General features: G+C 39.6%; 1 protein-coding gene and 1 long non-coding RNA gene across 2 annotated transcripts in view; one reads left to right on the top strand and one right to left on the bottom strand.

Moving 5' to 3' along the window:
* Nucleotides 1-13,175, top strand: part of CFAP44 (cilia and flagella associated protein 44) — a 148,934-nt gene that overhangs the window by 5,721 nt on the left and 130,038 nt on the right. The window contains exons 2-4 of the mRNA XM_025375368.1: nt 2,056-2,160; nt 10,103-10,255; nt 11,168-11,321. Of these exons, the coding sequence (XP_025231153.1) occupies nt 2,061-2,160; nt 10,103-10,255; nt 11,168-11,321 (407 nt within the window). The 5' untranslated portion in view covers nt 2,056-2,060. The remainder of the gene's footprint in view (nt 1-2,055; nt 2,161-10,102; nt 10,256-11,167; nt 11,322-13,175) is intronic.
* LOC112618389 overlaps nt 1,724-13,175 on the bottom strand; it is a 29,529-nt gene continuing 18,077 nt past the window's right edge. Inside the window, exons 3-6 of the long non-coding RNA XR_003118072.1 lie at nt 9,833-9,884; nt 8,391-8,560; nt 2,054-2,142; nt 1,724-1,932 (exon numbers count right to left, since the gene is read on the bottom strand). This is a non-coding gene — a long non-coding RNA (uncharacterized LOC112618389). The remainder of the gene's footprint in view (nt 1,933-2,053; nt 2,143-8,390; nt 8,561-9,832; nt 9,885-13,175) is intronic.

The following is a 13,175-nucleotide window of genomic DNA, read 5'->3' as shown; positions in this document are numbered from 1 at the left end:
TGCTCTGTCACTCAGACTGGAGAATAGTGGTGCGATCCTAGCTCACTGCAGCCTCAAACTCCTGGGCTCAAGTGATCCTCCTGCCTCAGCCTCCTGAGTAGCTGGGACTGCAGGCATACCTCACTATGCCTGGCCATTTTAATTTTTTTTTTAGAGACAGTTTGGCTGTGTCCCCACCCAAATCCCATCATAATTACAGTTCCCATAATCCCCATGTGTCATGGGAGGGACCCGGTGGGAGATAACTGAATCATGGGGGCAGTTACCTCATCCTGTTCCTGTGATAGGGAGTTCTCACAAAATCTGATGGTTTTATAAGGGGTTTTCTTCCCCTTTGCTCTGTACTTCTCCTTGCTGCTGCCATGTGAAGAAAAGAGGTGTTTGCTTCCCCTTCTGCTGTAATTGTAAGTGTCCTGAGGCCTCCTTAGCCATGCTGAACTGTGAGTCAATTACACCTCTTTCCTTTATAAATTACCTGTTCTCAGGTATGCCTTTATTAGCAGTGTGAGAACAAATTAATACAGACAGGGTCTTGCTATGTTTCTCACATTGGTCTCAAACTCCTGGTTTCAAGCAGTCCTCCTGCCTCAGCCTGTCAAACTCCCAGGATTATAGGCATGAGCCACTGAGCCCGGTCTGTATCTTTCTTGATGATAGTTTATAATAGAAATGTTTAGACAATGTACTGTTGTCCCCCATATCAAAAGAAGGCATCATTATGATATCACTGCAGGAAAACATAGAATGAACCCTAGTGCCCATCTGAAGGGAGACAGTCATCATACTACACTCTCCTTTGTCCTTTGATCATGTAGTGTACCATATCTGCTTTAGGCATACCAGTCTATCTTCAGAGACCAGGAAGATATAACAGTGTGGCAGTTTAAATAACCCTCATAGCAGGCTTGTAAAAAGTTTTGTCTTCATTCCCATTACAGTTGGAGAATTCATGTAAAGTTTAGTTAGCTAGTTATATGTCAGTACTGGGATTCAGACCCTAATCTAACTATAAATCTGATCCAAATAGAACTGGTGTTCCATTCTGCTTGCCAGGCATATCATAGAAGAATGTTGAGGAAACATGGGGTGTTTAGTATAGAGAAGTGAAGACTTATAAGGAAGGTGTTTTCAAATATATGAAAAGCTGCAATATAGACAGAGGGCAGAGAAAACCTGTTGTGTCACTCCCCTTTTTAAAACCCTTTAATGGTTTTCAGTTGTCAAGGAAATAAGGTATAAACTTCTTAGCAAAGCTTAGAGACAACTTTATGATATGGTACCCACCTCCTCTTCAGTATCCATTTTACTCTCCCACTCTAGCCAATAGACTGCTTGCAGCCCTTTAAAGATGCAGCCCTCTTTGATGTGCCTAACATATCTTTCACATTCTATGCCTGGCCAACTCCTGACCGTCATCCATGTCTCAAACACCTCTTCTCTAACCCCCCATCATGTTTTAGGATTCTTGCTATACATGCCCACAGTACATTCTATTTTCCTTTTAGTAGCACTCATTATTGTAATTGCTTGTTTAATATCTATCTTTCTAAACGAGCTCCAGAAAGTTAGGGCCCATATTTCTCTTCTCCAGTTTTGTAATTTAGCACCCAACATAAGACTTGATACGCTGCAGGTATGCTCGAAAAATATTTTAAAAACTGAAGTTGATTAGTAACTCCAAGAGAATTTGAAAATAGAGAAAGAGGGAGGGATGGACCAAAGGTAGGATGGCAGGTTAATTTTAGTGGTGAAGCATTTGGGGAAAAGATGAACTTTGGTAGTATGTTTCACTGTGGACCTCTGGAAAACCAAAGTGCACCACAATGACAGTTCACCCAGAGAAAGAGAATCTGTGATTTTAATTAGCGTCTTGCAGAGGTCAGAGGTCTCTGATGGTAGTTGCACACTCCTGCTGGTGGGTCATCCTGGATCCTGTGCAAACAAAGGATTATTGACACACATGGTGTTTGATGCTTATGAAATTTGTTAGGGGGAAATCTGTTAGTTTCTATTTTACAGCATTATCCATATCTCATCCCAATTTTGTACTTACAGAGGAAATGAAGGAACCAGATGATCAGGATACTGATGAGGAGAAATCAGTTACATCAAAGAGTGATGGGAAGAAGTCTTTGAGGTCTTCTAAATCAGAATCAAGATGTAAGTAAAGATAATATGTATACTTTTAAAAGTATTAAATTTAGGTAAACATTTAAATAATCAATTTTTATAGTAGAATAGAAAGAGCAGGATGTTATAAAATAGATCTCTTTTTTTTTTTTAAGACGGAGTTTCATTGTTGTTGCCCAGGCTGGAGTGCAATGGAACGATCTTGGCTTACTGTAACCTCCGCCTCCTGGGTTCAAGTGATTCTCCTGCCTCAGCCTCCTGAGTAGCTGGGATTATAGGCGCCTGCCACCACACCCGGCTAATTTTTATATTTTTAGTAGTGATGGGGTTTCATCATATTGGTCAGGCTGGTCTCAAACTCCTGACCTCAGGTGATCCCCTCCCAAAGTGTTGGGATTACAGGCGTAAGCTACCGTGCTAGGCCAAAACAGATCTCTTATACTCCCTGTTCCCAGAAAGCTGTAGGAAGGTGGGATCCGTAAAAATCATGGAGTTAGCAAAGAAAAAAGACTACTTATGGTACAGGAAATAGGAGATTCAAAATAGAAATAAGGCAAAGGTAATACCTAGGATGACACCTGGGCAGCCATGCAGAGAACAATTATACTGAAGCAAGGAAAGGAGAATTTTCACCTCTCAGAAAGTTAAAAATGTTAAATAATAGATTATCTGATAGATGCATGTAGAAAATTGAATTGAGTGGAATTTATAGAACTATGGCAAGATATGGGAAGATTTATCAGGAGATTCCAGAAAGTTAAAAAGTGAAAAAAAGTGAGGTATTAGCTTTAGAAAAGTGAGTTGTTCAAGAAGGGAATAAAATAATACATTCTTAACTCGGGAATGAGTGTTATTAAGGCAGTATACTAAAAACAGTAAGCATAGACTTCACTATGTTTTGTTGCACTTTAATTATATTGCAAGGGCGGAGAGATAGCAAGTGGTGGTAGAGATTTAACATTCTTCATCTTCCCATAATAAACACTGTCTAAAAGTGGCTAGAGAGAGCAGTACATCCATATTATTTAGATATATGGAGGTAAATATCAGAAGAAAAAAGATTAAAAGCTAAAAGTGGGCCGGGCATGGTGGTGGGCGCCTATAGTCCCAGCTACTCTGGAGGCTGAGACAGGAGAATGGTGTGAACCCAGGAGGCGGAGCTTGCAGTGCGCCGAGATCGCGCCCCTGCACTCCAGCCTGGCGACACAGCAAGACTGTGTCTCAAAAAAAAAAAAAAAAAAAAAAAAAAAAAGCTAAAAGCGATTCTTCTGGAGAGAGAAGGCTGTTAAGCAAAGAAAAGTCGAGTATTTTAAAAGACAAGTCTTTTAGCATTACTTGACTTTTTAAGTTATGGGCATATATTTTAACAAAAATAAAAATAATTTTCTAAAAGTCAAAAAAATGGGCAAAATATAAATAGTGCATATCTGGGTTTATAGAACAGAAATGGTTTACTTGTTCGACTCCTTTACAAAAGCTCAAAGTTCCTTAAAAGCAGTCTGTGTTTTACCTGTTTATCACAGCTCCTGGCACACAGGTTGATAATAACCTATACACATGTCTCGTCTACCCCGAGTTCTCCTGTGAGGAGAGCTACTAAGTCTTATATGGACTTTTCTGATACAATGTAGCAGAAAGAGACCTGGACTTTGGTTTTGAGTCCTGTATCTACCATTTAGAGATGCTTGACCTTGGAAAAATTACTACATCTTTTTGAGCTTCAGTTTTCTCACCCATTAAAACAATTATGTGTCACTTGGGAATTAAATTGGATAACATGTGGAAGGACTTCATAGACTGCAATGGAAGAAAAAAGGAGAAATTTTATAAGTAGGAGTTTTTGAAAGATGGCTGGCTCTTTCTGACTCTCACACTGTTAGGTATCTTAGTGCAATCTTGAATTTTTAAGGTTCTAATTCTAAATATGATTTTAGAAATTTAATTTTGACTATTCACCTAGATAAGATCAGGTCCTGGGAAAATCAATACACATGCAAAATCTGCATTAAATTCTTTTAATCTATCGCAGACATGTCTTGTAAATCCAGTTTCTCCACAATATATTTTATTTTAGTCATTTATCTTCTCTGGTTTGGACTCTTGCAACATGGATTTCTACCTCAGTCTTCCTGTCCAGATCTCCCTCCACACCACCACTAGAGTTCTTTCCAAAAAGTATGATTATATCACTTACCTCAGAAACTTTAGTTTGTTCCCCCCTTGTTTTTCCTTTTTCTGTACTCCCCACATTTCTGACACAGGATTGTCTGTTTGTTGGTTTCCAGTCCTTGGCAGTGTTTTCCTGGATGCTACTCTCAACTTTCCCGTGATGAATTTAATAATAATGACCCTTTGTCTAGCACCGCCTTCAGGACCTCCCTTCCTTATGTCAGACTCTCTTAGGGGCAGAGCTTTTCAAGTGTGACCTGGCCCAGTGCTCAGCTCATTAATTAGTTCACATATCATAGGTCTTAGAATCCCAAATGATAATGTGAAATAATTTTCTGGCATTCTGAACATCCTGTACCTTGTTGCTGCGTGAAGAGGTCTCTCTCTCCTGGTTCAGCCTCATACCGTGTCCATAATTGGTGGGTTCTTGGTCTGGCTGACTTGAAGAATGAAGCCGTGGACCCTTGCGGTGAGTGTTACAGTTCTTAAAGATGTTGTGTCAGGAGTTTGTTCCTTCAGATGTTCAGATGTGTCCAGAGTTTCTTCTTTCTGGTGGGTTCGTGGTCTCGCTGACTTCAGGAGTAAAGCTGTAGACCTTTGTGGTGAGTGTTACAGCCCTTAAAGGCAGCGCATGTGGAGTTGTTCATTCCTCCTGGTGGGTTCGTAGTCTTGCTGGCTTCAGGAGTGAAGCTGCAGAACTTCGCAGTAATTGTCACAGCTCATAAAGGTGATTGTCACAGCTCATAAAGGCAGCGCCGACACAAAGAGTGAGCAGCAGCAAGATTTATTGCAAAGAGCGAAAGAACACAGCTTCCACAGCCTGGAAGGGGACCCCAGGGGCTTGCCACTGCTGGCTGGACAGCCTGCTTTTATTCCCTTATCTGACCCCACCCACATCCTGCTGATTGGTCCATTTTACAGAGAGCTGATTGGTCCGTTTTGACAGGTTGCTGATTGGTGTGTGCTCATTGGTGCATTTACAATCTTTTAGCTAGACACAAAAGTTCTCCAAGTTGCCACTAGATTAGGAGACACAGGGCACTGATTGGCGCGTTTGCATACCTTTAGCTAGACACAGAGTGCCGATTGGTGCATTTACAATTTTCTAGCTAGACTCAGTGCTGATTGGTGCATTTATAATCCTCTAGGTAGACCTAAAATTTCTCCAAGTCCCCACCAGACTCAGGAGCCCAGCTGACTTCGCCTAGTGGATCTCGCCCCTGGCGGAGGCGGAGCTGCCCGCCAATCCCACGCTGCGCCTGCACTACTCAGCCCTTGGGCAGTCTATGGGACCAGGCGCTGCAGAGCAGGGGGCAGCGCCCCCAGGGGAGGTTCAGGCCCTGTGGGAGACCTCTGTGGGAGGGGCTCGGGCATGGTGGGCTGCCGGTCCTGAGCCCTGCCCCGCCCCGCCGGGAGGTGGCTGAGGCCCAGCGAGAATTTGAGGGAGCCTGGCATGTGCGGGCCGGCAGTGCCGGGGGACCCGGCGCACCCTTTGCAGCTGCTGGCCCAGGTGCTAAGCCCCTCACTGCCTGGGGCTGGGGGCGCCAGCCGGCCCCGCTGAGTGCAGGGCCCACCAAGCCAATGTCCACCTGGAACTCGCGCTGGCCCACGAGTGCAGCGCAAGCAGCCCCGGTTCCTGCCCGCACCTCCCCCTCCACACTTCCCTGCAAGCAGAGGGAGCCGGCTCCTGCCTCGGCCAGCCCAGAGAGGGGCTCTCACAGTGCAGCGGTGGGCTGAAGGGCTCCTCAAGCGAGGCCAGAGTGGACTCTGAGGCCGAAGAGGCTCCACGAGCCAGCGAGGGCTGCTGGCACGTTGTCACCTCTCAATACCTGATGGCTGCATTCCCCACACTTGTGGATACCTTGCTTTGCTCTCAGGCTTGCTAAAACATCAGGGCAAGTTTTTGCTCTTTGGGACTCTCAAGAGAATGAATAAAAGTCCTTGTATCACATCCAAGCAGAGAAGTTGGATAGACTTTTTTCCATACTTAACAAGAAGTTTCTGCTATCTCTGAGTTCTAGTAAGAAATTTAGGCTGAGTGTACCAGCTAAACCATCCATCATTTCTCACAATGGTGAAGGATTGTTAGTTACTAAGGCATTGATTTCTGATTCTTATCAAAGGATTAAATTATTGCAGAGCTTATTTAATAGTTTTGGGAAGTGTTTTGTTCTTTTCTATTTTCAAAAATATATTGTGTAGAATTGGTATTATTTCTTCCTTAAATGCTTGGTAGAATTTACCAGTAAAACTGTCTGGACCTGGAATTTTCTTGATGAGTGGGTAAATTTAAGCCATTAATTCAATTTTTTAAAATAGAGGGCCCTCTATTTCTTCTTTACTAAGTTTTACAAGTTTGTATCTGTCATGGAATTTGCTCACTTCTCTTCTAAATTGTCAAATTTGTTGACATAACTTTGTAGGATCTGTTTTCATTCTTGATGTTGGAGATTTATGTTGTTTCCCTTTTATCTCTTCATTGGGCTAGCTAGGAACTTATCAATATTGTTGATCTTTTCAAAGACTAAGATTTTGGCTTTGCTCATTTACTTTGGTTTTTTTTTTCTTCATTTATTTTTCTAACTTTTTATTTATTTATTTATTTATTTATTATTATTATTATTATTATTATTATACTTTAAGTTCTAGGGTACATGTACATAACGTGCAGGTTTGTTACATATGTATACTTGTGCCATGATGGTGTGCTGCACCCATCAACTCGTCAGCACCATTTTTCTAACTTCTTGAGATGGAAATTTAGGTCATTGATTTTTTTTTTTTTGACTTTTGTTCTTTTCTTACATATGTATTGAAAGCTGTAAATTTCCCTCCAAGGACTGCTTTAGCTATATCTCAATTTTAATATATTGTATTTTAATAATAATTTAATTTGAAAAAATTTGTGATTTCTTTGTTGATTTCCCCTTGACCCATGAATTATTTTTATTGTGTAATTTAATTTCCAAATATAGAACTTTTTTTCAAGGTATCTTATCATTATTGGTTTCTAACTTATATCTGTTGTTTTCGGAGAACATGTCTATTCTATATAATCGCAATCCATTTAAATGTATTAAAAGTGGTCTTATGTCTCAGCAAGTGATCTGTCTTGGTAAATGACCCATGTGTACTTGAACGTGCATCCTGTATTGGTAGGTGTAAGTGTTTTATAAATGTCAGGTCAGGATGGTTGATAGCGATGTTCAGATCATCTATGTCTTTACTAAGTTTTTGACTAGTTCTATCAATTGCTGAAAGATACGTATTACTAAAATAAATAGTAACTCTAAGTAGACTGTGAAAAATTGTTGTGTATAATCTCTGAAGCAACCACTAATAAAACACAGAACTGCTAAAAAGCCAACAGAAATTTAAATAGAATTCTAAAGAGTAAATGATCTAAAAGAAAACATGGAAAGAGAAAAAGAGGGAAAAATGACAGGTAGGAGGAGAAAAACAGAAAATAAATTATCAAATATTATTTGTTAATTTCACAAGCATATGTTATTAAAATCTAACCATATCAATAATTACATTATTAGCTGAACATCAATATAAAAAGGCAGAGATTATCAGCATGGCTAATAAAAACAACAACCAACTATATGATGCTCATAGAAGACACATGTTAGGTATAATGATACAAATAGGTTGCAAGTAAATGGATGGAAACAGATATATCATGCAAAAAGTAAGCATAATCTGGGTGGAGGGACTATATGAATACCAGATAAAATAGACTTCTAGGCAAAGAGTACTACCAGTGACATAGGGTAAAAGGATCAATTTATTCATAAAGATAAAAGGATCAGTTAAGAAAACATAATAATCATAAATATGTATTCACCTAGTAACAACATCACAATACACAAAGCAAAAATAGACAGAATCAAGGAAAAACTAAGTAATTCCACAATCATAGTAAGAGAGCAGCTTGGTACTAGTTACTTCATAATAGCCAAAGTATACATGCCCACTATCAATATTTGTATATTGTTGTTGTATGCAATAACCATGCTGAACTCTTTTAAAAATTATAATAAATTATAATTTAGTTCTTATTAATTTTTTTATAAAGTAGCTCTTACGGATTTTTCTGTATGTGCAACCATAGCATTTGTAGGCTTTCTTACAGTGTTCTCAATCTCATGGAAAAGGTAGAGGTAAATAAGGAATCACAGAGGCAAACTGTTTGTGGGAAGCAGTATCTCTGTGATAGCTGCAGAGGAGAGGCCCCAAAGCTTGCTACATACATTGGCTGGAGGAAGCAAACAAACAAAAAAATGAAGAAACTCACGTATAAAATTGTGGGTCATACAGCAAAAATCCCAGCAGATTCTTTTTGATATCTACAGTTATGGCATTCCTTTCTCCTTGGTCACTTTCCTTTGCTTCCTCTGGCACCTATCCTTGTTCAGTCTCCACTAATTTTGCCAGCAGCCCTGCCATCCATTCGTGATTTTGAGTTTGAACTGCTTCTAGTTCTACAAAAAAAAATGGAGTTTGTGTTTTTGGCATTTATTCTCAATGTTGATTTTAGATTATTTCCAAGAATAGAAAGGCAAATACTGATCTATTCTTCAAACCATAAGTCTTCCACCCATCTATTTCAGGATTATAAAAATTATAGAAATATCCAGCCCTCACAAAGTTGCCTAAGTGTGCTGATTCATCAGCTTGGTTTAATGTGCCTACTTCCTGCCCAATTAGTTTTTTTTCCCCAAACTCTAGTTTTCCATCAGAGGCACAATCCTTCTCCAGTCTCAGAATACCCATTATTTTTTGTTACCTCTTCTCCTTCATCTGTATTCACTCTCAATTCGTTAATCAGTGATCACCTTATCTACCAGTTCTAACTCCTTTCCCGGGGAACCCAGCAGTTAGGAGTGTTACGCTTGTAGTGCCGTAATCTTGAAATGAGGAAATAGTCTTTGGTTGCTACAGTCACAAGAAAGAGCTAAAGTATTATTAGAGAATAGTTCTCCAGGGCCTCCACTTGGGGAATCTGTTTGGCTGATTTAGGCACCCAGTATTACTTTCTTGTCATCCAAATACATGAATCCTAAGGAACTCTGTCCTGTTCTGCAACTAATTGTGTTGACTCAGCTTTTTGATCTTATTCATATTAGTGTTGGGCTTTGTTCCTAATCTTTAGCCTCATCTCAGATCTACTACGTAGCTCTGGTACTTAGTAGTACATTTGCCTTTTCTTCCTTATTCTTCTGAAAATTCACCTAGCCCTATATGAAAGTATACCCATCCTACTTGGCATTGTATATTTTAACCATCCCCATGTTTGGACTTGATCTGAATGTTGGCTTATACCTGGGGCCATTTTACTCCTATCCCAGTTCTCATTCCCAGCTTGTCCTAAAGCCAGTATTCCAACTTATTCCTGTGATACCACTTCCAAGAGAAATCATCATACTCAGAGAAAGACAATAAGCCTTATTTGTCTTTAACGTAACAGGTTCCCTATAAAAGTTGGTAAAATTGAATTTAGTTGAAATTATGATAGCAGTATACTAACCTCTTTTTTTTCTTTATCTTTTTATTGTAAGTATTTAGTGATAGGAAATAGGCTGGAAATGAAGTGAAAATGGAGATTAAAAAACAGAAAAGCCTTTTTTATTTTGTAAAGTTACAAGACTGACCAAATAAAATGATTCTTCTAGAAATTTTTGAGTATGTATTAGAATTTATTACATCTATAGCACAAGCAAATTGGAAGTTTTAGCTGCTTTAGATGTAAGAAAATGTTTAATCAAAATTTAGAAGTTATTAAAACAAATTTTAATAGCTCCTGTTCAAGAAGATGACACATTTTTAGAAGATGCCACAGATGAAACATTTACTGAACGGGAAGAATCATATTTAGAAGAAGACTCAGATGAGGAACGTTTGGAAGGAAGTTTGAGTTCATTTCAGTATGATGATTTGCAAAGCACTAGAGGTAGGTATTATTAGTTTTCTGTCAGTAATTGTCACTATTTTAAAGACAAAGCACAGACTAATGGAACAGTTATAAATCCATAGAAAGAAAAATCTGCAGGATGTGTATATATGTGGGAATGATAAAAGGGCAAGTATTGTACATATTTTGGTAGGGTACTTTAGCAGCCCTAGACTTGTGGTTTTTATTTCTGAGGATCACATACAGTACTCTGATACTCATTCTTCTGGGTTTTAAGAAGGTATAAAAACTGTTCCACTACAGATTAGTGGGAGTTCAACTCTCCCTTGGAAGTAATTGGGAGTTCCCCTTAGAGACTCTTGCACCATGACAGACCAGAACTCAGCATTTACTCCTGATGCACATGGGCCTGATGGCTCTTCCTTCCTTGCTCACTGATGACTGGGTCCTATCTTCAGGCCAGTAGTAGTAGGTAATGCTAGAGTATTGCAGGCTGTGTACATTCCTCCTGTCTCTGCGAAATACAATTTTGGATTTACCAGACACTCTTTGTATTAATCCGTTCTCACACTGCTAATAAAGACATACCTGAGACTGGGTAATTTATAAAGGAAAGAGGTTTACTTGACTCACAGTTCTGCATGGCTGGGGAGGCCTCAGGAAACTTACAATTGTGGCAGAAAGGGCAGCAAACATGTCCTTCACATGATGGCAGCAAGGAGAAGTGCAGAGTGAAGGAGGGAAATGTCCCTTATAAAACCATCAGATCTTGTAAGAACTCATTCACCATCATGAGAACAGCATGGAAGTAATAGCCCCTGTGATTCAATTACCTCCTACCAGGTCTCTCCCACGACATGTGGAGATTATGGGAACTACAATTCAAGATGAGATTTGGGTGGGGACACAGCCAAACCATATCATTCTTCTTAAATTATTTTATGTTTTTAGTATCTCAGCAAACCCCTGCCCCAGCTGTGGAAGAGGCAGAGGAGGAAGTTAAGAAGAAAATATCAGAGAGCTTCTTCTATGATTATATGGAGCTTGCTTCGATGCCTTTTGTGACTCTGGATTCAGAGATACCACTGGATCTTCTCACACTCGTGTATCCACCCTGGCTAAATATGTATAATTTTGGTATTTTCATTTCTTAGGTCAGAGGTCAGCAAACTATAGCCCGGGGAGCCCAAATGTACCTTCCCACCTGTTTTAGTAAATCAAGCTTTATTGCAACACAGCCACATCCGTTTGCTTGCATTTTGTTTATTATGGCTGCCATCACACAACAAAGACAGAGATAAGTAGTTGTGACAGAGATCATCTGGCTTACAAGGCCGAAACTATTTACTACCTGCCCTTTACAAAAAAAGTGTGCCAACCCATCTTAGGTAATTCTAAGAAACTTGAGTTCTTAGAGATTTGATAGAAATGCATGATCTTAATTTAAACTAAGCTTTTGTTTGATGCCAAATAACCATAAAGAGAACTGATGTTTTTCTGGCTGTCCTTTGCACAAGTGGAAAGGCTGCAGTTCATGAGACCTGAGTGAAGGAAACCAGAAGGCTTCTTATTCCCATTTACTTTTGCCAATGCCTGTCAAGTTAATTAATCAATTTCCCTTTTTGAAACGCTTATGCATCTGTCCGTTGTAAGGTATTAGTACTTTCACATTATATATCAGATGAACTATCAGAGAAGACAATTCTTAGGAAATAGGGCACAAAATAGCAAGTTTTAATTGGTCTGGAAAATAAGAGTCTTTGAAGATATGTAGAAGCGGGGATGATTGACAAGGGGATTTAGTGTTTGTCATCACATTATGATGTTAGGTTTGCAATGCAGGTAGTTAGAAGACAGTTTCCATTGAGGTCCTTAGCTGGCAATTTACTATGCTTGCCTTTTGGATAGTTAGTAGTTATCACCACATGGCCTAAACCACCAACTGGCCTCTTACATAAGGAATATTTACAGAGACAGAGTGGTGTACTCACTGACTCAGTTTTGCTTTTTAAATAAAACATAAAAATAGAACATGTTATTAAATCCCTGGTATAACTAAACTAATTCACGCTGAATCATCTTGTAACCTGGAATTTTCTCTCTTCATGGCTTTTTTTTTTTTTTTTCCTTATCTTTGGACAAGTTTCTGTCAAAAGTTATGCTGTTTGCTTTCTTTTAGCCTTCCTTCCCTGAATGGGGTGGGGTGGTATATTAGAGTCCCCTGGAAGGTTTTCCTAAAGTACCCAATGCTCAGATGCCTTCCTGGACCTACTGTGCTAGTTCTATGTGGAGAGGGGCTTGGGCATATGTACTCTGAAAAAACTCCGAGATGGTTTGGCAGTGCCCTGCCTTCTCACTGCTCCAGGATGGCAGGGTCTGTATTAGACAAACATGCCTAGATTCTAAACAGCAGAGTCAGAAGAACCTCAACTTTTATTCCAATATATGAATTCTCTCTATTCATGCTGGATGGGTGGCTGTATAAACTATAGCCTTTTCTTAAACATTTTCAACACCAGGAAAATCACAAAGTAGCTTACCCCACTTTTACATGGCTCACTAGAGAGCTTTTTGGGCCTTGAATAAGATTCTGCCTCGCTGGGATGGCCCCCATTAGATTTAGTTCTCCTCTCTGGAGATGAACATATATAATCTCTATATCTTGTGAGGAATTCTAGGAAGAACAAGTCAGCCATCATGTATTCCCTAAGTACTCTTTTAATTAACCCTTTAAAGATTATTAATATATTATATTGATTCTACTTTAGTTTTTGCCTGTTTTGTTTTGTTTGTTTGTTTGAGATGGAGTCTCGCTCTGTCGCCCAGGCTGGAGTGCAATGGCAGGATCTCTGCTCACTGCAACCTCCGCCTCCTGGGTTCATGCAATTCTCCTGCCTCAGCCTTCTGAGTTGCTGGGACTACAGGCATGCACCACCACACCTGGCTAATTTTTGTATTT

This window comes from Theropithecus gelada, chromosome 2, assembly GCF_003255815.1.
Source record: "Theropithecus gelada isolate Dixy chromosome 2, Tgel_1.0, whole genome shotgun sequence".
Lineage (NCBI taxonomy): Eukaryota > Metazoa > Chordata > Mammalia > Primates > Cercopithecidae > Theropithecus > Theropithecus gelada.
The sequence above is the reverse complement of the archived record's forward strand: the minus strand, read 5'-3'. Positions and strand labels throughout refer to the sequence as shown.